This window comes from Mirounga angustirostris, unplaced genomic scaffold (assembly GCF_029215605.1).
Source record: "Mirounga angustirostris isolate CCGP_5_RB_7025 unplaced genomic scaffold, mMirAng1.0.hap1 SCAF_1, whole genome shotgun sequence".
Classification (NCBI taxonomy): domain Eukaryota; kingdom Metazoa; phylum Chordata; class Mammalia; order Carnivora; family Phocidae; genus Mirounga; species Mirounga angustirostris.
The window spans coordinates 121,699,053-121,725,233 of NW_026991709.1; the positions used below are offsets into that span (position 1 = coordinate 121,699,053).

General features: G+C 53.0%; 1 protein-coding gene across 4 annotated transcripts in view; it reads right to left on the reverse strand.

Annotated features, from left to right (window-relative positions):
* The window catches only part of ESYT3 (extended synaptotagmin 3), a 50,815-nt gene that overhangs the window by 14,150 nt on the left and 10,484 nt on the right, over positions 1–26,181 (reverse strand). For 3 of the 4 annotated variants that reach the window (XR_010410362.1, XM_064587330.1, XM_045903687.3), the window contains exons 2-15: positions 17,396–17,437; positions 15,314–15,448; positions 11,576–11,652; positions 9,806–9,872; positions 9,050–9,139; positions 8,464–8,519; positions 6,906–7,026; positions 4,595–4,765; positions 3,864–3,946; positions 2,230–2,278; positions 1,878–1,967; positions 1,334–1,396; positions 1,177–1,239; positions 575–643 (exon numbers count right to left, since the gene is read on the reverse strand). Coding sequence is in view for 3 of the 4 variants with exons in the window: in XM_064587330.1 (XP_064443400.1) it covers positions 575–643; positions 1,177–1,239; positions 1,334–1,396; positions 1,878–1,967; positions 2,230–2,278; positions 3,864–3,946; positions 4,595–4,765; positions 6,906–7,026; positions 8,464–8,519; positions 9,050–9,139; positions 9,806–9,872; positions 11,576–11,652; positions 15,314–15,448; positions 17,396–17,437 (1,176 nt within the window). In the remaining variant the exon portion in view is untranslated. The remainder of the gene's footprint in view (positions 1–574; positions 644–1,176; positions 1,240–1,333; positions 1,397–1,877; positions 1,968–2,229; positions 2,279–3,863; positions 3,947–4,594; positions 4,766–6,905; positions 7,027–8,463; positions 8,520–9,049; positions 9,140–9,805; positions 9,873–11,575; positions 11,653–15,313; positions 15,449–17,395; positions 17,438–26,181) is intronic. The other variant, XM_064587319.1, reaches the window with a different exon arrangement.

A 26,181-nucleotide genomic window follows, 5' to 3' on the forward strand; every position in this document is an offset into this window, starting at 1 on the left:
GCTTAGGGGAGGCATTAGAGCAGGGCAGCCAGACCCAAAGGCCAGAAGGGAGCTTTCCCACGAAGTTGTGCAGGGGCTGAAAAGCATACCAGCAGCACCAGCGCTCACTTCCCGGGGCGGGGACCAACAGGATTTCTGCTGCTTTCTAGCTCGTGCTCTTGGGCAAGTCACTCATCTCTGACCCTCAGGTTCTTTTTTTTTTTTTTTTAAGATGTTTTTATTTGACAGAGAGAGACACAGCAAGAGAGGGAACACAAGCAGGGGGAGTGGGAGAGGGAGAAGCAGGCTTCCTGTGGAGCAGGGAGCCCAATGCGGGGCTCGATCCCAGGACTCTGGGATCATGACCTCAGCCGAAGGCAGACACCTAATGACTGAGCCACCCAGGCGCCCCTGACCCTCAGATTCTTAAACCATAGAACTATTTTGTGAGGTTGTTCTGAAGACAAACTGTCTAGAATGTAGCCTGGCACCTACTAAGCATTCAATTCTCTAATTCCCTTCCCTTTTCTTCTCTCCTTAAAAAGGTGTGGCGCCCCCTTTCCTTGTCCCATGGCTACATACCACGCTGTCTTACCTTGCTCGTATGTGTCTTCTTGCCTACAGATAGCTTGACATAGGAAGAAGGATCTCTGCTGACTTTATTCTGTGAAGGGCAAATCCACAACAATGAAAGTGGCACCACTGGCTTGAGACCACCCCCCACCCCACCTTACCTCCCAACTCCCAGAGCATCAGTGGGATCTGGGACCAACCGATTGCTTCCCTTTGAGAGAAGGCTACTGTGGTGCTCCCAGGGCCACTGGGCTGCCAAAACTGTGCAAGCACCAGGATAGGGCTAACCCCAGGAGAGGTTCCAAGTTAATGACAAGAGGCCGGGAGCTGGCCCTGGTTCCCTGGGGCTATGGAAATGGTCAAGTTCTGGCTCTTTAACTTATGACCCAGGTACTTAACCTTCTGGGTGCTACTTGTAAGATGGCAACAAAAACAGACACACTCATCATGGGACTCAGGCATAATCAACATGGGGGACGAGTTGTAAAGCCCAGTGCCTGGCACACAGCAGACTTAATGAACGGCACTCTTGTCATCCGTAGGCTGTGGGTGCACAGATGATCACCCAGGGGACAGGGCTGTGGTCACTCTGGGGAAAAGGAGCAGCGACTTGCTTTCACTTACCTTGGTGAACCTGGAGAGTTTTTTGGCTCGATATTCACCATTCAGGTAGTCAAAAGGGTTTCTCTATAGCACGAGGACAGGATAAATGAATGACACACGGACATTTGCAAGTGACGGGCACAAGGCAGGGTGTGACACTGGTCATGTCACCACTCACCGGCAGGTTGCAGGCACTCTCCAAGAAGACCACGAGGATGGCAGTTGAGAGGCCACCTTGGTCCTACAGACAGACACAGACCCTCACTAGGTGCTGCAGCATCAGGAGACACAGACTGGTTTTGGAAAGCCAGCCAGCCAGCCCTTGCACTCCAGACAAGCCCTAAGATTCCCCACAACCTAGCTTTTGATTGAGACGGAGTCTACAACTGCAGCAGGACAGATTCAAGTCAGACACGGGGCGGGGGGGACTTCCCCACGAACTGGACTGACCGGCACTAACAGCTTTTGAGGACCCCATCTTCCTGAGATGCTCAGAGGCTGTCTGCTGAGAGGTCATGAGCTGCCCTGGGTGGAGATGAGGCTGAGGGACATGTTCTGCAGAAGGTGGGGCTGGCTGGACGATTCTGGGAGTGGGATCTGGGGGCTTCATCCCGCCCCCTTCCACACAGCTCTCACACGGACCAGCCCTGCCACAAGTCCCACCCCCGCCCCACCACACCCACACACCTTTCCTTTAGGGAGCACTGACACCCCACACTCACCTCCATCAGAGCTTCTGGGTCGGCGATCAGTGAAAGCCACTCCAGCCGCAGGTGCAGCCGCCCGCTGGTTGTGTCGTTCAGGACAAACCACTGCAGGAGGAGGGTGAGGAGGGAGAGGAGAGCTCAGGCAAAGGGCCAGTGAGGTGCTGCTGACCCTCTTCAAGTAGTTCCGTTCTGGCACCTGGGGGGTGGGGAGCCTTCGTAGAGGCTTTAGGGAAAAGGTGACCCAGCCCAGATCGGGTGGGCTCTGGGCTTGAGGGACCAGGAGAGGTGGTCATAGAAGTGCTTCTGTCCTACGGACAGCTGGCAACAAGGATGTCCACAGGGAGGGGGTGACAGGCACCAACTCTACCTCATCCACCACTCTGTTCGTCATGACATCCGCGAGGCAGATCTGTAGGCTGGAATACAGAGGGAGTCAGCTCCGCTCCAAGGAGGCAAGAAGCCGCAGATGGGAGTGTGGCCCTCAAGGCAGGGGAGCTTATTCAGCCCAAGGAAGCCATGGTAGACCACTCGCAGCTCAAACAAATGAAGGACTGTCTGACTATCAGGGCTGCTGCCTGGGCAGGCAGGTGGCTCCGATCCCCAGAGGAGAATGAGCAGACACTGGACACACTGGCTCTGGATTTCTCCGTGATGGTGCTACTGGTGTTTTGAATGGCATGATTCTTCATTGTGCAAAACTGCCCATGCATTGCAGGAATTTAGCTTCCCTGTCCTGTGCCCTCTAAATGCCAGTGGCACCACCTCCCACAGTCATTGTAACAACCCCAGATGCCCTCCGAGGGTAAGTGTAGTGGGCATGTATGTGTTGGCATGTTCACAGCGTGCCTCCACTTACCCGGCCCAGGCCCAAACGGGAGCTCCCGACAGCCGGCGGGGAGACTGTGTAGCCATTAGAAATGTGCTTGAGCTCAGAACACACTCGAAATCAGTCACAACACGAACTACAAGCCACACTTCTAACTTGCAACAATACAAAAACTGCAGCTTTTTCCATTAAGATAAAAAGAAAAATAACATCTGGTTGTGAGCTGTTTCTTAGGCTGTCAGATCATGCCCCTCCCACTTTGCTTTGTTTCTGCTTTTACAATTACATGTTCATGGAAACAAGCTAACAATACAGCAGTGTGAAAATTTGGGTAAAACTCTTTTCTGCCTCCTCATCCCAACCCCCTGAGATGAGCAGTGCGAACAGCCTGCTGTGTAGCTTCCATGCCCTTCTCTGTGCTCACACACACACTCGAGGGTCCTCCCTGGAGAAATGAATCAGACTGCACAAGCCACTTCCAGCTGCTTTCTCCCCCATACTGGCGTCCTCCATGTCAATGCACATAGATCCTACTACTCATCATTTTTAAAAGCTGCAGAATATTCTGTAGTTTGGCAATGGCAAATTTATTCAAATATTCAGCCAGTATCCTCTGAGGCTGGACTATTGATGTTTCGCCACCACAGTTCTGCTCATTGCGGAGCATTTCAGGTATAATGCTTTTACTTTACAGGAGATTCCTGGAAGTGGGGCTAATGGGCCAAAAGACATGTAAATTTGAAATTTCTATAGCCAGCCCCAGCATAGCCATTTCAGTCCTCCCACAGCCCTGAGTTTGGGTTCTGCCCCAGAGCAAGTGGCCAGGGCTCCTTGGCACTGGGGACCTGCCCACCCATGCCAGCTTGCCCCTACGACTGCTCCAAATGGGGATTCTGGGTGCATCATCATCAGGAGTGCAGGAAGCCGAGCCACGGTACACAAACCTTGGGGTCCTCGGTATCCCCAAAGTCCAGCTCAGGGCTGGGCACTCAGGAGACTTCTAGGAAGGAGGTTAGCGGCAGGAACGTAGAACAACGGAGCCAGTTGCCTAACACAGTCACCGTGTCACAGTAACCAAGCCCAGGGGTGCAGGTCACTGAGTGGTGGAAGCAGGGCTGCTGTGTCCCAAGGCCCAGCCCAACGCCCTTGGGGCCCAGCTCAGCCCTCCTCCTCACCTGCCCAGGAAGTCGTCCCTGTCGGGATCCTCGTCATACAGGTCCACCTCCAGGTCCTGCCCAGGGACTTCATACACTACAAACTGGAAGGAGACACAGGTGACTTGGTCTGCAGGCCACAATGGCTGATGGAGCAGGGCTCGAGCATGACCCAAGGGGAGCCAAATTCCAGCTCTGCCACCTGCCAGTTCAGAGCCCTGGGCAGGTTCCTGCCTTCCGGTGCCTTTGGAGAACCCCACCTCTAAGAAGGGAGTGATGCCCTCTGGCAGGATGGGGAGGATTAGGGTGGGTGCTCAGGGGACAGTGGCTGCTGGGTGTTCTGCACGGGGCTCGCAGCTTCTGGAGCGCTAAACAGGCTGTGGGTACTCCTCTTCAAGTAGTAGCGATTGTGGGTGAATTTAAGGGAGAACTTTAAGCTCCTGGCATCAGGCTCTGGCAGGGGAGATTGAGAGGATTTGGGCAGAACCGACTCTGAGGTTCTGTCTTATACTCTGGTTTGAAAAATTCCAACAAAGCTGACTGGTGGGGAAGGGAGGTGGGAATGCACCTGTGAGCTGTCCCTCCAGCAGGGCCACATTAGCCCCGCTCTGGAAGCCTGGTGGATGTGGGAACTAGGCCCACGCCTTGGGCCCAGTGTTGCCCCATGTGTATGTGAGGCCCTCCCTTGTTTGGACCCAGCATGACCCAGCATGGAGCCTGGAGGGCATCAGAAGAAGCCAGGAGACCCTCACCTCAAATACCTCATTCCAGGTGGGGTTCAGGTTCTTGTAGATGGTCCTACTCCGGAAATGCTGTAGGCCAATGCTCACCTTGGCGTAGGGGTCTGACTTGCCTCGGACCCCTAGGAAGCTGTCCTTCTGAGCCAGCTGCTCCGCCTCCAGCAAGTGGACTCTGAGCACTCCCTGGAAAATGCCCCAGCCCAGGGCTCACAGCCGCTTCCTGGGCTGTGGCAGCCCTCCAGGCCCGTAGCGTCGGGGCCGAAGCCATCAGACATCACCCCAGGCCCACCCCACTTTCTCCATGTCTAGATGGGAGACAGAAGCCAGCTACGGCAGTGTCCCCGCCAAAGCCATACAGCAAGTGATGTCAGGGCCCAGGGCTCTGTCCGCTGCATCACGACACCCTGCCCACCTTGCAGGCCCTCCCAACCTTGCTGGCCTCCAACCTGCCATGGGACTGGCTTGTTCAACTGCAGCCATTTCCTCCAGTGCCAACAACCACCATCCGAGGAGGTTTTCTCCTGTGCTCCCCACCCTCTCTAACCTGCATGTAGAGCAAGTTCTAGTCATTTCTTTCTGACACCCGGGGGTACACACCCCTATGGGCACTGCCTGCTGTGGGCAGTGGGTCCCTGTGCTCATAAAGGCCCCGCACTGACTCCCCTCCCCCTCAAGCTTTGTTCTAAGGCAGAACAGAGCACAAGAATTAGGAAACCCACTTCATGGGGCCAGTAAGGGCTCCTGCCTGGAACTGTTTTTTAAAATACCAGTAGATACATGTACACTTATCATGATAAGCGCTGAGGAATTGCTGAATTGCTGGATCACTTCACTGTATACCTGCAACTAATCTAACACTGGATGTTAACCATACTGGAATTAAAGTGAAAAAAAAAAACATCAGTAGATACACATTCATTTACCCTTTGACCCAGCAATCCCACTTCTAGCTCTAAGAGGATACTGGTAAAAATATAAAAAGACATGTAGGAGGCTGTTCACGACAGCACTGTCGGTAACTGTGGAAGACCGACACAACTCACTGGCGCTCAGAACTAGCTCAGTAACACACAGCCACTCACCCCACAGGGCATGGTGAGGCTGGAGGAGGAAGGGCTCTGTCTACGCTGTCACTGAGGGGCGCCCAGGACGTAGGGAATGATAAAAGCAAGGTGGAGAAAACTGTAGTTCACTGCCATCCATCAAAGAAGGGGAATGTGACCATAATTAGATACGCACACAACTGTACGTGCATCTGCTCATATTAGAAAATCAATAAGGAACAGTGGAAGAATAAACCATTACTTATAGGAGGAGGGTGGAGGTTAGGTGGAGAGAACAAGGGACAGAAGCCAGACTCCTTAAAACAGAATTTGTTTTTTTATATTGGATTTTGGAAGCTTGCAAATATTTTGCATGATGGTAAAAGGAAGTTACGGTCAAAATTAAGCCCTAAAAATAGAAAATGGAATGAAACAAATCAATCTAAATATTCATGACCAGTCGTCACAAACACACAGAACTATTCCAAGTGGGTTTAAATCGGAGCCACTTGCCAGTACGCCTTGGGGATATATCCCAAGGACAGACTGTTTTCAGTAATGGTGATGCAGGTGATGGTATTGAGCTGTTATTCTGAGACTGCCACACACAGTGTGGGATAAAGCCCACGCGTCACTGTGGGAAGGCTGTGAGGACGCGTGCGCTGCCTCCCTGGCCAGCCTGGGCCTCACCCGGGTGCGGCTGGAGCAGGCCGATGCCTCATACCTGGCGCTGACGGTGAAGTGGGCACGTACCCTCCTCCTGAGCCCTGACTGCCCGTCCCGAAGGGCACCTTCTGTAGGGAGGCCATGTGTCTGTGTTCAGAGGCCTCCCAAGCGGGGCCCAGGATAGAGGGGGCAGTGGGGCTGAGCACACAAGAAAGCCCCATGTCCCAGGCTGACTGAATATTCTTCCCAATTTATCCCAGGGATCCTTTCCACCCCCAAATGATGGAGTCCGGGGAGCTTCATGTCCCTGAAGGAAGGACAGGAGTCTCCTGGAGTTTCCTCGGGGCAGGGGTGACTACCCAAAGTCCCCAACCCAGGCGGCAGAGGGGGGCCAGGATCCAGGAAGGATTGCCATCTGGGCTCTGCCCCTCCTTAGATGGGTGGCTTTGGGCAAGCCAGTCAACCTTCCCAAGCCTCAGTCTTCACCCAGTAAAATGAGGATGCCACGCTCCCACCGGATGGAGACAATCATCATCTGAGAATGCCTTCCCTCCGCCAGCCTATGTGTCCCTCAATCCCGGGCCCAGTGCTCCATGGCCAGTGTGGGTACTCACGCAGGGCAGAGGGAAGAGCAGCGTGGTCACATCCAGCCCCCTCTTCACAGGCACAGTCACACGGTTGGGCAGCACCAGGTGGGCGGCAATGAGGTCCTCCAGCAGGCTGTCTGACACCTCACTGGGGACAGTGGGCACGGCCAGCTGTAGAGGGGCGGCACTACCTTCCCCAGGTCACCTGCCCCCCCAGCCAGCCCCAGAACGGGAGCCAGGAGCAGAGCTTGGTGGGCGGGGTGGGCCCTGCGGGGGAGAGAACAGCCCTGACTCCAGCCTGCCTGGCCTGGGGGGATGTGGGGCATACATTTCAACAGCCCCCGGCCACCCTCTTCCCCATCTTTGTTCTCTGAGGCATCACAGTGGGGCAGCTAAGAGGGGTGACCTGGAGCCTGTGTGCCAATCTTGGCTCCGTGACCCATGAGCTGTGTGACCTTGGGTAAGTTGCTAACTTCTCTGGACCTGTTTCCTCATCTCTAGACTGAGGATATTAATACTTCCTCCTAGGGTTGTTACAAAGAGAGTTAAAACACACAAAGTGCAGAGAACAGCGCCTGGTGCACAGTAAGTGTAGCTACGGGTTTCTTCCCGTGGCCCTTCTACTCCCGGACATCCCATCAAAATTCTCTACTGCCGGACCCCATCTCCCCAGGAGAGGGGCAGGGATAGTGCCGAGAGCAGGGCTAGCAGGCAGCAGTACTCAGTAAACATCTGCCAGACGGCACACTGTACAACTGGATTCTCTGACTCCAGGGGGCCAGGATCAGTGGGAACACCCCTGGTGAGGGGCTGGTGGTCCTTCCTGCAGGCTGGGGAGGTGCCTGGGCTCGGTAAGCCCCAGCTTGCCCTCGTGGGGACATGTGTCCACATGGGGTCAGAGCCCTCCTCTGCTCCTCTCGGGGGGCAGCAGCCCCCACAGCCAGTCCCGGGAATGTGGACTCTCCCGGACCAGCTCCTCTTCACTGGCCTCTGCTGGGAGAGCGGCCCCCTGCGACCATGGCTGGGGTGGGGGGGCTTGTGGGCGTCTCACCACACACTTGGGTCGGGGAGGGGATGAGGTGCAGCTGAAGGGAGGCCATCGTGTGTGTCCACACCTAAGTGTTCTCCCAGGACCACAACACAGAAGGAGCAGGCTCCCCTTTCACGGAGGGAGAGCCCAGAGGAGTAAAGTAAATTGTCTGAAATCACACAACGCTGAGCGACCGAGCCAGGACCCTGGTCTGGCCGGGTGTGGTTCCAGAGCCTGCGCTCTCAGTAGCCCCCACCGCCTCCCCCGCCCAGGACAGCTCATCTGGCCAGTGTGTGCCCAGGCATTTGGGGGGGGGTGTGTGTTCTGGGTGCAGCGCCTGCCCACAGAGGCCAAGCAACACTGTTAGCCTTCCGCTCCCTCTCCAGACACACCACCCCTCTTCCCGCCGGAGCAGGGACAGCTTGGTGCAAGCGCCACTCCTCCCGCGGGGCCCCGGGCAGGAGGGCACAGCCACCGTGCCGCGCCAGTCACGGGCTGCCCAGCACAGAGGGCCCCACTCCGGGGTCCGTCCGGCAGCTCCCACGGCGCACTCACTTGATTCCTGGTGCATCCAACAGGTTGGTCAGGCCTGTCCAGTTGATCTGCAGATGCTGCGGGGGCAGAGGGAGGCTGTTAGACTGGAAGCAGCCAGAAGCCCAAGGCTGAGGTCCCTCTGCCAAGCCCCTGGCACCCACCAGCATGGAGAACGCAGCCGGCTGCGGGGGGCACCTCCACAGGGGTGCCAGGCAGGTGAGGGCACCTCTCAGCCCTACGCAGGCCTCGGCTTGGGACGTCCGGGGCTGCCAGGCCTGCTGCCTCCCTGCCAGGACCTGAGCAGTGCACAGGGCCACAGGCCGGCCTGGACCGAGAGGTCTGAGAGACACACTCCTGTCCGCCTCACACACTCCTGGACCCTCTGTGTGACCCGGGCAAGCCGCTCTTGCGAGCTGCTTCCTGCTCTCGGGGAGCGCAGAGTCGAGCACCTCGGGCTGCCTCAGACGGCGGGACACGAGGAGTGTGGAGTGCCCGGGTCTAGGCTGGTTTCGGCAGCTCCGTTCTCGGACTCACACTAGCACCTGGGGCCCAGCAGGCGAGTGCTACTCACAGGGAAACAGGGCCCACGTCCCTCCTCGGGACCTACCGGCTTTTGGAGGAAGAACACGGTCACGGCTCCCACAAAGGGCTTGTCCACCAGGAGGGGCTCCAGGATGACCCGCAGTGTGCCCTGCAACTGGATGGGAACGGAGGGCGCAAACTGCACCTCAGCCTCCCTCCTCCCCGCACCTGCCGCGCTGCGCTCGGCCGAGGCCACTGCTGTCTCGCTTGTGCCCATGCCGCCCCCAAATGTCAGGGCCACCTGCTGTGGCAACAGGAACCACACGCGGGGGACAGAAACCTGCACAGGGCTGCCACCCCTCTGCTGGCTACCAGGGGCCATGGGCTAGCCACCACTGCTGTCCACTGGTGCGCTGGGCCTGAGGGGCCTGCAGCCTCGCCCCCATCTCCGGCCAGCCCAGCCAGCAGGGCCCCAGCGCCGGCACTCCTCCTCTGCCACGGCTCTCTCTCCCTCCTTGATCCATCCCCTTCCTAAGCACGGCTTCTGCATTACTCCATAAGCAGAACCTCGCCCTTCCCTGGGCAGCTCATGTCTCCCTGGGGGGACTTCAACAAACAGAGGCAGGTGTGGGGCCCCGGGGCCAAGCAGAAGGTTGGTAAAGCCCAGTCACTCCTTTCTGGGCCTGTGACATCAGGCCTGGAGCCCCTTGATCATTATCAGCCTGTGTGTGATGTCCTCACCTTTTCTGCAGCCCGCTCCGGTGAGAACCGGCTTCCCCCTGCCCAGCCTCCCCACCCAGGCAGGAAGGGTGGGGGGGCAATGCCGCCAGGTTTCACGCACCTGAATCCCACTCACACCAGCCTGGATCTTCTGCAGCTCCACACTGATCTCACAGTCCCCAATGTAGCTGAAAGTGGGGAGGGAGAAGGAAGGCCGGGAGGAAGGGCAGGTCCACCGCTCAGAGAGACCAGGAAACTTGCCCAGGGCCACACAGCCCAGGCTCAGGCAGCCAGCCACCACGCCTGAGCCCTGCATCACCTGGCTTTGGCCTCCCCAAAGCGTCAGCCTCTCTCAGCTCTGCAGCAACACTGACCTAGGCCCAGCCCTGGGAGGCAGCCCCCAGGTCCCTGTACCCAGGTGCCCATGCACATCCTCTGCCCACAAGGCCAGTGACTCTGGGCACCACTTTGCCCCACGACACCCCACAGATGTCAAGGAGGGGCTCTTGATGAACATACCACCCATCCCTCTGCCGCTGCTCTGTGCCAACCCTGTCTCTGCTTAGGTCTCTTTCCCAGGGACACAGGAACCTGAGTCTAGCTGGCGGCTCTTACCAAGCGATGGGCACAGGGAGCCCCGAATGGGTGCCTTTGAGGGTAAAGATCCTAAGACCCCATCAAAGGACTGAAGGAGAAGACGAAGGGGAGAGAGGGGGCAGCCTTCAAATAGCTGCAGGACAGGTGGAGGGGCTGGACGTCACAGAAACGCTGGGTACCCTCCGGAAGGGGGGCAACCTAGGGACCCCAGGGGCTGCCTGAGCTGGCTGAGAAGCTAAGTGGGTGCCAGGCGACCCTGGCGGATCTGGTGGCACAGCCTTGGAGCCAGGAGTGCCCAAGAGCCATCATCATCCCAACACGTCCCCCAAATGGGGATGGGTGTTCCCAGAGTGGGCTCCGATCTACCCAATATGCTCTCAGTGCCAGCCTCTGGGCTAAGGACAGGAAATGAGACACTGCAACGTTCTGGAACTTTCACAGTTGATCCTTGGTCCTTTGCTTTTTTTTTTTTAAGATTGATTTATTTGAGAGAGAGAGCACGAGCACGGGGAAGGGCAGAGGGAGAGAATCTTCAAGCAGAGTCCCCACTGAGCGCAGAGCTGGACCCCAACACCTGTGAGATCATAACCTGAGCCGAAACAGAGCCGGATGCTCAACCGACTGAGCCACCCACGCACCCCTAATCCTTGGTCCTTTAAAGCACAATTAAAATGTCACCACCTCCAGGAAGACTTCCTGGACTGAATGTCCCTTCTCTCAGACTCAAGCCTGCTACAAATATCTTTCAAAAGAAGTACCTTTGCCCAACCCACCGAACTAGTCACTCATGTGTCTTTGCATCCTTGTTTTCCTTAGGCTCCAGAGTCCAGTTCTCCCACAGATCTCTCACAACCTGTGCTCAGAGCTCCCTGGGCCTTACCACAAGTCCCCACATCTTCTTGTCGTACTTGCTCCCTCTTTCTGCATCCTCTTTAAGGCAGCTGGTCTGAGCCTCCAGGTGACTAGCCCAAGAAAGCTCTGCGGCCTGGGCCTTGGGACCCAGAGCCTGCCTGGTGCCTAGTCTTATGGGAGAAGCGAGGCCTGGGCTGAGGGGTCAAACAGAAGCGGCTTCCCTGGGACTATCCATTCTCCTGATACTCTTCCCGTCCCAAGCAGGGACCTTGTGCTCCAGCCCAGGGCGGGGGGGGGGGGCGGGGGGGGCGGGGGTTGTGCTGTGAGGTGCTTTCCGACCCCAAATTAGAATGTAACTACACTACTCCATCTTCAAACTGGCTGTTCTCACACGGCGTTCCCCTCTCCCCTGCACCTGGCCCGCACAGGCAAGAGGGCTCACCATATCTGCAGGTCCAGGACCACCCGTCTTCGGTTGCGCTGGTTAGTGTGCGCCTTGACCCCGTTGACCCGGGGGCACTGGAAGAGAGGCCAGAGGGCTAGGTCAGCGGGGATCTCGCAGCAAGGGATGGCTGCTGGCCCCCTGCCCAGCACTGGCTTTGTCCATAACAACGTGACCACTACATTCCTGGGATGGGGCACAAACAGAGAAATTCACACTGTGGCCCGTCTGTCCTTGGACCTATGATACCTCCCCTCCCTAGGATATGCATCCTTCCTTCTCTCTCTCTCCTACCGCAGATATTTACAGAGCACCTGCTCTATGCCAGGCATTAGACTGGGGAGAAGGTAAGGAGCACGACAGGCTCAGCCTGCCCTCATGGGTTGGAAGCCCAGCAGAGGAGACAATGGTGGGGTACGGTATGATGAGGTGCAGCCCCTGCTGTCACATGGGGATCAGGGGACTTCAGGAGTGCCTTCCTTGGGTAGACCGAGGGTAGTGAATGCTTTTGGAGGAGGCGGCATTTAAATAGTTCTGGCATATGAGTAGGAGTTGGCCCCCAAGGGCAAGAGAAGAAGGCAGGGATCTGACCCTAGAAATTAAAGTGTCCCACACCAGGGCCATGGTCCCCCAGCCTCTGGGGCCAAGGGCTGAGCTCCTAAGTAATCTCCCCCACCCCACTCCTTTTTTTGCCTTCTGTCAGGAGGCTAGTGGGCATTGGAGTGGGCTCTGATTATTAAGAATAAAAAAAGTATCATTTGAATTTGAGTTATATGCATGATGAAGTAATTAGGGGTGAAGTTTACGAATGTCTGCAATCTAGTTTAAAATGCATTAAAAAAAGTGAGGAGGAAAAGCAGATGTGTGGATATGTGCTAAAGCAAATATAACAAAAGGTTAGCAGTTATACAATCCAGAGGGTCCACTGCCTAATACTCTCACATTTTCTGTATGTTTGAGATTTTTCACAATGAAATGTTGGAGAAAAAAAATTAATCAGCCATACTAGAGGAGATTCCATTATCTTTCTATTCTCTCTTTAGAAAGTGACATTTACAGGGCAACAGGATGGCTAAGTTAAGCGTTTGCCTTCGGCTCAGGTCATGATCCCAGGGTCCTGGGATCTAGTCCCACATGGGGCTCCCTGCTCAGTGGGGAATCTGCTTCTCCCTCTGCCTCTGTGCTCTCTCTCAAGTAAATAAAGTCTTTTTTTTTTTTTTTTTAAGATTTTATTTATTTATTTGACAGAGAGAGAGCGAGAGCAGTAACACAAGCAGGGGGAATGGGAGAGGGAGAAGCAGGCTTCTTGCTGAGCAGGGAGCCCGATGTGGGACTCGATCCCAGGACCCTGGGATCATGACCTGAGCCGAAGGCAGACGCTTAATGACTGAGCCACCCAGGCGCCCTCAAGTAAATAAAGTCTTAAAAAAACAGAAAGTGACGTTGACAAATGCACTGTCACATAAAAAGCTTATCAAAGAGTATAGAGCCAAAAATGCAGGGCAAAAGGTATTATGGGGGGGAGCCTGGGTGGCTCAGTTGGTTAAGCGTCTGCCTTTGGCTCAGGTCATGATCCAGGGGTCCTGGGATCAAGCCCCGCGTAGGGCTCTCTGCTCAGTGAGGAGCCTGCTTATTCTCTCCCTCTGCCTGCCGCTCTGCCTACTTGTGATATCTCTGTCAAATAAATAAAATCTTAAAAAAAAAAAAAGGTATATAGGGACATCTTGAGCAGTTAATTAAAATCATCATGTGGTTTTTCCAAAGTTTGTGATGTGTGTGATATGTCAGCTTTTTTTTTTTTTTAAAGATTTTATTTATTTATTTGACAGAGAGAGACACAGCGAGAGAGGGAACACTGCTTAAGCAGGGGGAGTGGGAGAGGGAGAAGCAGGCTTCCCACCGAGCAGGGAACCTGATGTGGGGCTCGATCCCAGGACCCTGGGATCATGACCTGAGCCGAAGGCAGATGCTTAACGACTGAGCCACCCAGGCGCCAAGATATGTCAGCTTTTTAAAGTGTTTAATTTGCTGTGGTTTATTTTCCTATTCTTTCTCATATTTACTTAATATTCATTTTTGTCCTGATTTTACATTTTAAATTTTATGTCCTTCTTTTTTTTTTTTAAGATTTTATTTATTTATTTGAGACAGAGAGAATACATGAGAGGGGATAGGGTCAGAGGGCAAAGCAGACTCCCTGCCGAGCAGGGAGCCCGATGCGGGACTCGATCCAGGGACTCCAGGATCATGACCTGAGCCGAAGGCAGTCGCTTAACCAACTGAGCCACCCAGGCGCCCCAAATTTTATGTCCTTCTTTTTAAGAGGGTCCTCCAAATCATAGGCACTTCAGGCTGCATGGCACCTGGCTCCACCCTGGCCTCCAGGGCCTTGATGGTAAAGACCCAGAAAAGCCAGCAGAAGCCTGGGAGGCGAGTGGGGCGCTGTAAGGGACCTCCCGCAGCCTGGAGTCGCCACTGGGCCTGCTTCTGCTGTGGCGAGGGATGGCTTCCCAACAGCACCACATCCCACAGGCATCGGGCTCTGCTCTAAACACAGCAGTCTGCCGAGTCCTCCGAATGCCGGCTCAGCCGTCACCCACTCCCGGCAGTCTTCCCGGACGACCACAGCCCCCGACACCCCTCCACTCCTGAGTTCGCGCATTCCTGCTCCGCGGAGTACACGGCCGTGTGGTGGCCCACCGGTTTGTGTGTCTCCGTAACAGGACAGGGACCTTCCCAAAGGCAGGGGCACAGTCACACCCATTTCTGTCTACGGTGCCTCTGCACACAGCCATGCTCCGTGAGTCGACAGGAATGAAGCAGGGAATGAACATAGGAACTCACAGATGCGGGGACAAACGAGTCCTGGCTGAGTCTGAGAGGCACAGACCAGAATCTCCATGGGCCTGGCAGGCTGCTCTCCCCACTCAGGCGGCTAGCGGGGCAGGCTGGCCTGCGCTCTGACACCTGCCTGTCCCTCAGCAGACCAGATGCCAATGTGTCTGGTTTACCAAGGGATGGACCTCAGGCAGTCCTCTGCCCATGGGATGCAGTTCTTTTTAAGTAAACCCTACGCCCAACGTGGGGCTCAAACTCACAATCCCTAGATCAAGAGTCACATGCTCTACTGACGGAGCCAAATGACAAAAATAAGACTCATATCAATGGGGCACTTTGGGACAGCAGAAGTGGGGCAAGAGGGTAGAGTAGGAAGCCGTCAAGAATAGGGACATGATGTTGGGTATGTCAAACGCAAACCTCTTCTAGCCTGAGTCACCTATTAGCTTCAGAGAAGTAGTGTGAGGCTTGTAACCCTGACAGAACCGATCGACTGGTAGAGAACTGTCCCCTGCTTTGAGGCACTGTCCCCCCCCACAGAGGTGTGCTCTTCCTCACTGATGCCTTAGCAAGCACGACTTGTACATTTTCGTATCTGGCTGGCTTCTACTGCATGGCACGTTTTCAAAATTTGGCTCAGGAAAAGTGGACTCATTTCCCACCTTTCCTTTTTGTTCTCTCAGAGCCAGGCCTCCTTTGACCCTGCAGACATGTTGGTGCTGGGACGCGGGGGTGCAGGGTCTACACTGAGGCTGAGAGGCTGAAAAGTGCAGGTGGGGGCCGCGTCCGCAGGGAGCCTCCCTTGGGATATTTTCAGTCAGGCGAGTGACCTGAGGCAGGGTCTGGGACAGAGAAAAGACTGCATGGTAGACAGGCTGCCCCTCCTGAGACATCACCCACCTTTTGTCCAAAGTAGAGCTTGGTGAAGGTGAAGGTCCTCAGGTAGACGCTCTTCTCCCGGATCTTGGGCTCGAGTTTCTCCCGGAACTTGTTTTCCATGATCATGCTCAGGTAGGGCCAGGTCTGACAGATGATCTGTGGCAACAAGAGGAGGCTCTTGGGGGTCAGGTCTGTTTCCCCCACCCAAGACCCAGGGCTGCCCGGGACAACCCGACCCAGGGGTGGGGGCCCGTGGCCCTTACGATGCAGCACCCACAGGCCTGCCTGCCCAGCCATCGCCCCCCCCATCCGTCCATGTGTCCATCAAACATTGCATAACTACAGCAGTGGTTCTCACACGTGCCCAGGCAGTGGGACCCCAAGATTTGGTGCTGTTTTGCAGAGCACCATGAAATAGTCACTAAACTTAGTATTATGAAACTTCTGGTTCTGCGCTAAAACAGAAGCTATCAGAGTCGACACTGTGCTATAATCAAGGAGTAGCAGGTGCCAGAGGCTTAAGGAAAAGAAATCACAGAAAACAAAGTTAGACTGTTTCCTGCGGATTTAACTTATTCTAGCAATCAGAAAAGGCCGCCTTTGGCTGATCTCTGCAGCAGAGTGACTCATGGCCCAGGTCTGGGAAGCAAGGGGCAGAGGGTGTGGGGGGTGGGGGGGGGGAGGTGAAGGGGGAGGGCTCCAGGGAGGAGTGGGGAGGGTGCCAGGGAGGGGTAGGAAAGGAGCAGCAGTGGCAGACATGTTCTTTCTGGGCCAAGGGCTTCGCCCCCCTCCTCCTCCTGGACGTGGGTCATAGTTCACCGATGCACCTTGGGCTCCCCAGACCCATCATCAGAAGAGGCTGAGGCAGTGAGGTTTCAGGGCCCTACTGCCCCCATCTCTCTCAAGGGCCCTCTCAGGGCTGGACCCAGCTTCCTGACTCACTGCTTTGTGGTCTTGAGCACAAAGCTCTTCGGGACACACGTGGTGCCCCAGTGTGTGGTCTGTCTACACAGCTGTCTCCCCATCCATGCCCTGAGCTGAGGGCAGGAGGCTCATCGCACCGGTCACACATCCCCAGCACCTTGTGTGGGGCTGTGTGTGTCAATGCAAGAAAGAAGGATGGAACACACGAGGGCACCCGTGAACTAACGGACACACAGGCAGGAAGAACACAGTCTGTCCCAGGGGCCCTGGGCCCTGCATTAATCCACAGAAATCCTTGGAAAGGAGCAGTCCACTTCCTCCAACTTCTGCCTGCAGGCTGGGAACAGTTTTTGATCCACATTGGCAATGACATTTCTGGTAACACGAGACTATCAGCCTTGGCTCAAAAACCATCAGGAAGTCCTTCTTTATACCTAAAGTCATTCCTGCTACAGGCTGTTCTAACGAGAACAGAGGCAAGGAGTGTATTAGAAAAAGTCCCGAATCAGGATACTTGAAGGGGTGGGAAGATACTCAAGTCTCCACATCTAGGAGACAGGTTTGGGCTGATCAGGCAGGGGCCAGACTCTGTTCCTCATCTGTAAGAAAGGGCCAGACCAGGAGTCACAGAGCCGGGCCCTCCCTGAGGCCTCGGCAGCAGGGCCCGAGGGAGCTCCCCCCAGGATCTAACAGCAGTCATTCCGATGGTGACAGTGTTCCTGACGGCCCCGGCACTGTGGGGCTTTCATTACCTCATGAATCCTCACAACCTCACCAGGCAGGGACCATAATTATTCCCATTGCTCAGATGAGGGAACGGCTCTGAGAGGTGGCGGATGTGGGCTGCCGACCAGGTGAAGGGCCGAAGCGGTGGTGGGATACCGCCCTCCTCTCCCTAGGAAGCCCCGACCTTGGCCTCCTGCAGGGCCGCATTTTTCTCTATCCTTCCCTGTATTTTCTAATATTTCTGCTACCGCCGTGCACTAATTTCACGCTGAAAGAAGGTGTGTGTTTGTTTTTTAAAGAAAGTCATTGGTAACGAGAAGAACCCTGAGGGTAGGAAGGGGGAGCGGGCAAGGTTACTGCCAGCAGGCCTTTGTCCGTGGCCACCTCGCCCGCATCCAGTGTGGGGTCACTGAGCCCAAGAGGCCAGCCCCGCCAGGCCCACCTCAGCCTTACCTTGTTGGCCCACTCGACCCGCTCCACATCCGGGAAGTGGATCTAAGGAACAGAAGCCCCGAGGGCAAGTTAGACTCAGCGCCAGGCCGCCCCTGGAGACCCAGCCGCACGCAGCCTGGGGTTCCCGCTCCCACCCCACGCGCGCCTCCCCGCCCCCTCAGCGCCCGCTGGCCACCGGCCAGCAGACCCAGCCAGCCCTGCCCCGGGGCGCGCAGTCCGCAGGGGCAGGCGGCAAGCCGCCAGACTGCACCAACGTGCGCCCCGGGCGGTTCCGGGCAGACAGCTCCCCCACCCCGACTGCGCTCGGCCGCCCTCAGGCTGGAAGGGCGGGGCTGGAACCCCCTCGTTTGCTTATGCAAATAAGCCCCGCCTTCCCGGTGGAAACGCAGAACCCCCACCCGGCCCGCTCAGGGTACCACCCATACCACCCGACTTTGCTCCTTGCCACTTCCATCCTCCGTATTCTTTTAATGACACAAGTAATCGTGGCCTCTGGAGAAAAATTAGAAAATGTGGGTGAGCAAAAGGAAAGACATTTCATCAGAGAATGCTGAGTGGCAACCACCGTTAACAGGTGGATCCATCTTCTTCCAGCCTCTTACAAAAACAAGGATGTGTAGTTTTCAGAAATTGAGGTGTTTGGTAGTCTGCTTTTTCCACTTAGGAACGAATAGGACTGTGTTGATTCCTAAGGTAATGATTGCCAATTTGAAAGGCTGAAAAGGGGATCATGCTGTTTTCATAGGCAACTGGGGAATGGGAGCACCCCTCCCCAGCAGGCCAGATCCTGGGGTCACATAGGGGAGCTTCCTTCAGGTCACAGCCCCCAGCCCTGGGTTGGTGTGTGTGTGGGGGGGGTTATCCCCAGGAGAAGTGACAATCCTATTGGCTACCCTTTGCATGACCGGATTCTGAGGGTTCTTAACCCCTTCCTTGCCAGAGTCTCAGTCTCCACCAGTGTCTGCTGAGCTTCTCATAGACCCCCAGCCCAGCCCCAGGGTTTTCAGGGACAAACAGGGAAGACTGTACTGGTGCCTGACACAAAACCTGATCAGTAAAATGGTAGCAATGGTCACCTCTGTCGCCAGGTCCTCAGAGCACAAGGCCAACTCAGGATCAGATTCATGGTGGGTGTAGGACTCCCAAGGTCAGGAGAGGAAACATGTCCATGCAGTTCACACATCTAGTGCACGCCAGGCCTTGGGTTTGCTCTGGGGGTGCCCTGAAGGCCCAAATGTAGACCCTGGCCTAGAACACTATGCCCAGGAGTATAGAGTAATTTAATTCTTTTAGGAGTTTTCCTTTTTTTTTTTTAAAGATTTATTGGGGGGAGGGGCAAATGGAGGTGGGGGAAGAGAGAATCCCAGGCAGACTTCCCACTGAGTGTGGAACCCAATGTGGGGCTCCATCTCATGATCCTGAGATCATGACCTGAGCTGAAATCAAGAGTCAGTGGCTTAACCGACTGAGACACCCAGGCGCCCATTAGGAGCAGTTTTTAACAGCCTTGAGAAGTCAGAGAAGCCCAGTGCTTCTGGGACTCCCGGAACATCAAGCCCTTCTCCCAGCCTCAGTTTCCCCAGTTCTGGACGGTGATCCATACTAACTTGAAGAAGCATCTAATATTCCCAGGTGCTAAAGGAAAATCACTGCCTGGCTCCCAAGGGGGTCTGGCCCAGTCCTTAGGAACAGAAGAGAATGATGGGAAAGGAATCTTGGGGGAAGTGGGCAGGAACTAGGGCCAGCCCATCCAGTTCAGCTGGGGAGAAGCAGCCTATTCACCATACATTCCCTGCTGCTGCCCTGGGTCAGGTCCCAGGCTGGTACCACACAAATGGAGGGTGAGACCCTTTCATTGCCCCCTATCACACCACCCAGCACTAAAGTAACAACTCCTCCATATGGGGCTGAAACCGACATCCCCATTCCTCTTTGATTGCTCCATTCATCACCATCTTTGACTTCACTTCTTCCAGGCAGCCTTTCCTGATCTCTCAAGTCAGAGATAGATGTCCCTATTAGGTGTCTGCTGGTTCTCCATCGCAACATTTAATACACCTCATTAGAGCTGCTGGGTCTTACTGCCTGCCTCCTTACTAGACTGGAAGCTCTAGTGGGCTGACTCAGACTTGTTCCCCATTAGTGCCTGTCCCTGGCATATGAATATCTTAATAAATATTTGTGGAATGAATGAATGCATAAATGAATGCAAGCTTCTTGCCTACCAACAGGTCTTAGGCTGGTAAAGGAAGCAGGCAATTAAGAGACCATTCCAGTACAGGATCAGTGCCAAGGTGTGGGGAGTGGGACCCTCACAAAGGAGAAAGGTGGGTGATAGCTGGCCTTTCCCTGGCACCTTTGCTCTTCTTCTGCCCAAGCCTACTGGCTGGACCCCTTCCTCTCCTCCTTCCATCCCAACCACTGTGCTCCCATCCTGCCCTGGGGCACACCTGATGTGTATTCCCTTCCACCTCCTACCCCCGCCTCTCCAGGAGAGGACCCAGGGGAGGTTCGGCACCCCTGTGAGCTGAGTTCTGATCTCCTGAACCCTGGAAAAGTGATCCAGCCTGGCAGGTCCAACCCTGGCCACACTTGGGAGCCAGTCAAAGATTCCTGAGCTGCCTTTCACACCTACTGAATCAGAGTGTTTCCGGGTGGGGCCTTGCAATTTATTTTTAACAAGCTCCTGGCATGATTCTGGAGTTCCATCAGGGTTGGTTGTGAGGTATCAATGACCAGCCCACCCCTTGCAATAGAGTGACCCACACTCACCCTGACCGTGTAGGTAGCAGCGAGTGTCCAGGGCCTGCACTGTTTTCATGGTCTCTTGGCTAGCCACACTTGTGTTTGAGGCTCCTTGCTAAGAGATTCCTCTAGAGAACAAGTCTGAATGCCCTGATGAGAGCAGCAATTCAGGCCAAGAAAATAAAGAACCATCAAGTCACCCTATTCTGCTTTAGGCACCCTGCTGGCTCTCCTCTGCCTAAATCTCAGCACCTGTCATGACTCCCCAGTGAGCCAAATCAAGAGCCAGGCCACCGTCTCTGTGACTGCCCCAGAGTAAGTCCTGGACCACGGAATGACATCAGAGAGACAGACACTTAGGGAACAACTACTCAGCCCCGATGCTCCCTCAGTTTGATGGAGACAAAGGAGTTGTCATTTTTTTTCCATTATAATTGGCCTTTAAAAAAAAATCTTTCCCTACTCCAAAATCTCAAAGTTATTCCATGTTTTTATCTGTTGACTTTATATTTTAGCTTTGCACTTAGGTCTTCAATCTGTCTGAAATTGTTTATAGTGGGTAAGATAGGCATATACTTTCATTTCTCTCCAGACTCCCACTAAGGCAATTTTCTAATATCATATACAAAAAAAAAAAAAAAAAAAATTTCCATCCTTCCTCCTGACTTGTGAAGCGACTTTCCTCATATGTCAGCTTCTCATGTCTAGTGTGTTTCTGGACTTGGCATTGAACTCAGTGGTCTGACTGCCTGTTTCCTGCCAGTACCCCCACTGTTCTAATCACTATGGCTTTGCAGCATGACCCAAGGTAGGTGATTCCTCTCTGTTTGCTTTTATTTTTCAAACCAATTTAGCTAATAGTGGTTATTTATGCGTCCATATGAATTTTAGAGTCTTGGCCATCTTCCCCGCAAAGATCCTCCTGGGATTTTGATTGTTATACTTTTAGTTTATACATGTGTGGGAGAATGGATAGCTTTACAATATTAAGTTTTGCATCCATGAACAGAATATTTCCCTTTATTAATTCACCTTTGGTTGCATTCACATTTAAAATCATAAACCTTTTCTATAAAAATCCCGTACTTTTTTTGTTGTTGTTGTTAGATTACTTTGTGGGTTTTACAGTTATTAAAAATGGTATTTCATTTTATGGGTAACTTTGTTGGAATTTGTTGTTGGTTCTAACTGTTCATTAATTCTCATAGGTTATTTATATATACTTCTAATCTCCAATAAGTTTTTTCTTATCCTTATCCTTCTTGTTTCTCTTAAGTTTGTCTTCATTGGCCCAGCCCTCTCGTACTACACCAGGCAGTGGTGATGACAGCGAGCAGGTCTATCTGGTTCCTGACATCAAATGGAAGTTTTTCCATGAGGCATGATTTGCACTGTAGATTTTTAGAGGACAGCCTCTATCTGATTGAGGAAGTTCTCTTCAATAGCTACATTTCCAAGAGCTTTCATTGTAAATGGCTTATTGAAGTATATTCAACACTTTTTAAAATCTACTGAGATAATCGTGTTATTTCTCCCTTTGGTCCATTAAGGTGGCCAACTTAACTGATTTCTTTATAAAACAAAACCATCTCTAGTTCTTGGGATAAGCCCCATTTGAAGCAATACACTTAGTTAGCCTGATATCTCATTTAGGTTTTATATACTCACGATTCAAAGTGATACCTACAATTTTTGTTCTTGTACAATCCATACCTAGTTTTGGTATAAAGATTTTTACAATAAATTAGAACACTAGTGGGACAGCTTTTCCGTGTCCTCCTATTCTCTGAAACAACCTGTAAATAATAGGAATTATCTGATCAGTGAAGTTTAGGGTCTCTTACCTATAAAAGCCATCGTAGCCTCAGGCCTTTTGGAGTGGGAAATTACCTTTTCTCTCTTCAGTGGTTAATAGTGTGCATTCAAGGTCTACTTATCTCTTATTGTGGTAATCTGGGCATTTGTATTTTTCTAGAAATGTATCGTTCATCTAGGTTTTCAAATGTATTGATATATATATTTGGTTATAATATTTTTACTTTTAATCTGCTTTATCTGTAGTTATTTCTGCCTTTTTCATCCCAGATTTTATTTTCATCTTTTTCTATTTATTAATAGATCAAGCTTGACAAAGGTTTTGCCCATTGTACTAATCTTTTCAGAGAACTAGCTTTACTTGTTAATAATTCTTTCCCCTTTACCTTTACATTAAAATCTTTGTTCATTTTCACCCTTATATGTATTATTTCTTTCCCTGTTTCTTTGATCTAAATCTGTTGTCCTTTTACATTCTTAGAGTTGAAGAATTTATTTTCAGTTTTTGGTTTATGAGAAATTCAAATTTATAAATTCCCCTGTGATTTTTGGCATTGTATTTTCATCACTATTCAGCTCCTGGACTTTTCATAATTACCATTATGACTACCTTTTAAACAATGATTTTTTTTTTTTAAGATTTTATTTATTTATTTGAGAGAGAGAGAGACAGTGAGAAAGGGAACACAAGCAGGGGGAGTGGGAGAAGGAGAAGCAGGCCTCCTGCTGAGAAGGGAGCCCGATGCGGGGCTCAATCCCAGGACCCTGGGATCATGACCTGAGCCGAAGGCAGACGCTTAACGACTGAGCCACCCAGGCGCCCCTAAACAATGATTTTTTAATAGTAATATTTTTAAATATTTAGACATGTGAGATTTCTAAGGCTATTTATTGTTTTCTGACTCCATTTCTTTATGGTCTGCATAGTCTGTAGGATGGCAATCCATTGGAATATACTGATAATTCCTTTGTGGCCTAGTGCACGATTAATTTCTGTGACTGTTCCATATATGATCAAGTTATTAATCATGTCCTTTTAAAAAAATATCATGCCCTTTGGCTATTCTTTATCCTTGTTTCCTCTTGATTTATCATTTTCAGAGAAGAATGTATTAGAATTTCCAAGCCCAGCTGTTGATTTATCTACTTCTCCATGCAGTTCCATCAGGTTGTTGGTTTACATTTCAAGTTTATTTTATGCAGTACATACATCTCCATGATTGTTATATTACCTTTTTTAATTACTGTTTCTTTTATGATATAACATCCTGGTCTTTAGGATATATCCAAGTTACATTCTATTTTGTCTAATATGAAAATTGCCATTCTCGCTTACTTTTGTTTCAAGGTTGCCCAGTTGTATCTTTTTCCACCCTATTTTCCACCTTTTTCAGTTCATGTTATCTCATGTCACTTAAAACTCACCTTAATCCTTTATCAGCCCCATTGTACAGATGAGGAAAGTAAGGTTCAGAAAGGTTGCTCACAGTCACCAGGTATGGAGTGCCAGAGCTGAGACAGAGACCCAGGTCTGTCTCACCACCAAGTCTGTACTTCTCCACTGCACCCCTCTCACTCCTCTTTTTTTTTTTTTAATATTTTATTTATTTGAGAGAGAGAGCACAAGCAGGGTGAAGAGAGAGAAGCAGACTCCCCACTGGGCAGGGAGCCGGATGCAGGACTCGATCCTGGGACTCTGGGATCATGACCGGAGCCGAAGGCAGACACTTAACCCACTGAGCCACCCAGGTGCCCCCCTCTTACTCCTCTTAAGAAAACCTTACATACTACTAGGTTTTCCTCTTTTACAGAAAGTCTAGTTTAGCAGAGGATTGCCCTCAAGGGACCTGAGTCTTCACTGGTAGACCATGCTTTATAGTTTACAAAGGACATTCTGCAGATACTTTCATTTCATCCTCCTAATACTCCATAAAGTACACAGCAAAGCCACAGTCATCCTCATTTTACAGATGAGGAGAGGCTCAGAGACAAGTTGGTACTTGCCCTGATCACCCAGGTGACCAGAACTCACATTTCACCTGCATATAATTTGAGCCCAGTCTTAAACCTTTTTCTCCCCACCTCCTGCACTTGAACTGTCAGCCTGAGAAGTCCATATCTTAGTGTCTTAGTATTCCTCGTGCATTTAAAATTTCACCTCTGTCAGCCTCGGTTTTCTCATCCACAAGATGGGTACAATGCTGCCAATTTCAGAAAGTCCCTGAGATGAGTAAATGAGACAATGCATGTGAGGTGCCTGGTACCCTCCCTGGCTCAGGGTAAATACTCCAGAAGCGGTGACTGTTGTTGGCAGTTGTATAGACACTGGAAGTGCACTCTGGCACCTCTGTCCTCAGGTACATGCCAAGAACAATGCCACCTGGGCTATGTGTCCAGCTCTGTCTGACCCAAAGTCCCAGAAATTCTCTACGGGATCTCCAGGTGCCTGCGGCTCCGCGCTTTGGGAAACCACAGAGAAGGGAGAACAGAAAACGAGGAGAGGGGAACACAGTGAAGGTGGCTGAGGCTGAAAGAGAAGGACCGCAGTTGAGTGTTGTTTTCCCAGCCTCTGGTGATTGGCTGAGGGGTGCGCCCCGCCCCTGTGAGGCGCCTGCGTGAAACCGCCGAATGTGGGGCGGGGGGGGGGGGGGGTGCTCCACAGTGAGGCGTGGCAGAGGGACCCAATCAGAGCCTCTGTGCATGTCTTTCCTCAGTAGGTAGACGAGGGGAAGGCAGAAAAAGACTGGAGGGCCACTGAGACTGAGTCCTAAAGTCACTGAACTTTTGTCCCAATACCTCACAAGGCTGGGGGTCCCCGAGACCAGCCAGCAGGGAGACACCCACACCTCCTGGCAATGCAAAGGGCCATTCTCAGGCAGGGGGTCTCAACCTTTTGTCTACAAGACCACCACCTGGAGAGCTCCTTAAAACGTGGGTTCTTGGTAAGGGCCCTCAGAGATTTTGATTCAGGAACCTGAAGCCTTTGGGCAGGGGGCCGGAAACGAGCTCCCAGGTCGTTCTGATCATGGTGGTGCAGAGTGTGGGAGAGTGAGAGCTCAGGGCTCCCTAGGCGGGAGGACCGGCTCAGGCCCTGTTAGAAGGGGACTCCTCCGCCCTCTGGGGCTCCTGACTAGGGCTCCAAAGTCACTGTCTGTGTCTCCAGCTGTCACTCCTGAGAGAATACTGCTTTGTCATCCAATTCTTACCAGCAGCTTATGGACCTCGATCTTTTACAAAGGGAGTTAACTTTTGTGCCACAAAGAGCAAGGGGAGGCAAGAGCCAGCAGATGAAAACACCGTATTATGAGTCTGCCTGGCTTTGGGCGCTGCCGCTGCCCCTAAAATGTGAGCCACTCCCACCCCCAGCTGCTTTCTATAGCCGGGCAGCAGGAGTAGGAAGCGCTCCTGGGGGGGGGAGGGGGGGGAGGCGGGAGAAGCAGGGTCTGGTCCTGAGCCGCCCTCTGCAGCCTCAGGTGTCTCCTGCCTGAGGAAGTGGGGCTGCAATGCCTCCGCTGGCCGGGTCTACAATCAGGAGAGGATGAACGCGAATCTCCTCTCAACGGAGACACATTCAGAGCTCTAGCACGGTTCATCCCCCAGAACATGAACGTACCCTGATGTATGACAGGGGTGAGCACTTCCCCCAAAGCAGGCCTGGAAAATCTCAAAGTTGCCCGGGCCCATGGTCAAGTCACCAGGACCCCGGATGCCTGCCCTTCCCCCTGCAGTGGCCCTCAGGGAAGCTTAAAAAGATGGGGGCCCTGGCCAGCCCCTGAGGCCTCCCTAATGCTAACTCACCTCTTCTGCTGTTAGTGTGCTTGGGCCCACGCCTCCCAGGCAGAGTGTGCTCCTAGTTTAATGACAGCAGTTTTTCGGCAGTGGAGGTAATGAGAGCTCAGAGAAGAGAGACAGCCTGTAAAGCAAACTCAAGTCTAAGTCAGAATTCCAGGCCCACAGAGGCCACCGCAAGGGCGCTGCACATCAGTGCTTCACCTCTAGGTGTCGTGTGCTTTATTTCTTAAACCCTTTAGGAAAAATGATCCCACAGCAGCGAGAGAATGGAGCCAGGGTGATGGGCCGCAGCCATCAGCGCCGGAGCCCAGGCAGGGCCCACAGATGGGCTGGGGGCCCGGGCAGCAGCTTTGGGCCACCAGACCCTCTCAGGAGGCAGAGGGATCGGACTTAAAGGACCTGCCTGCCACCAGGCCAACCTGGCTCACTCCCTG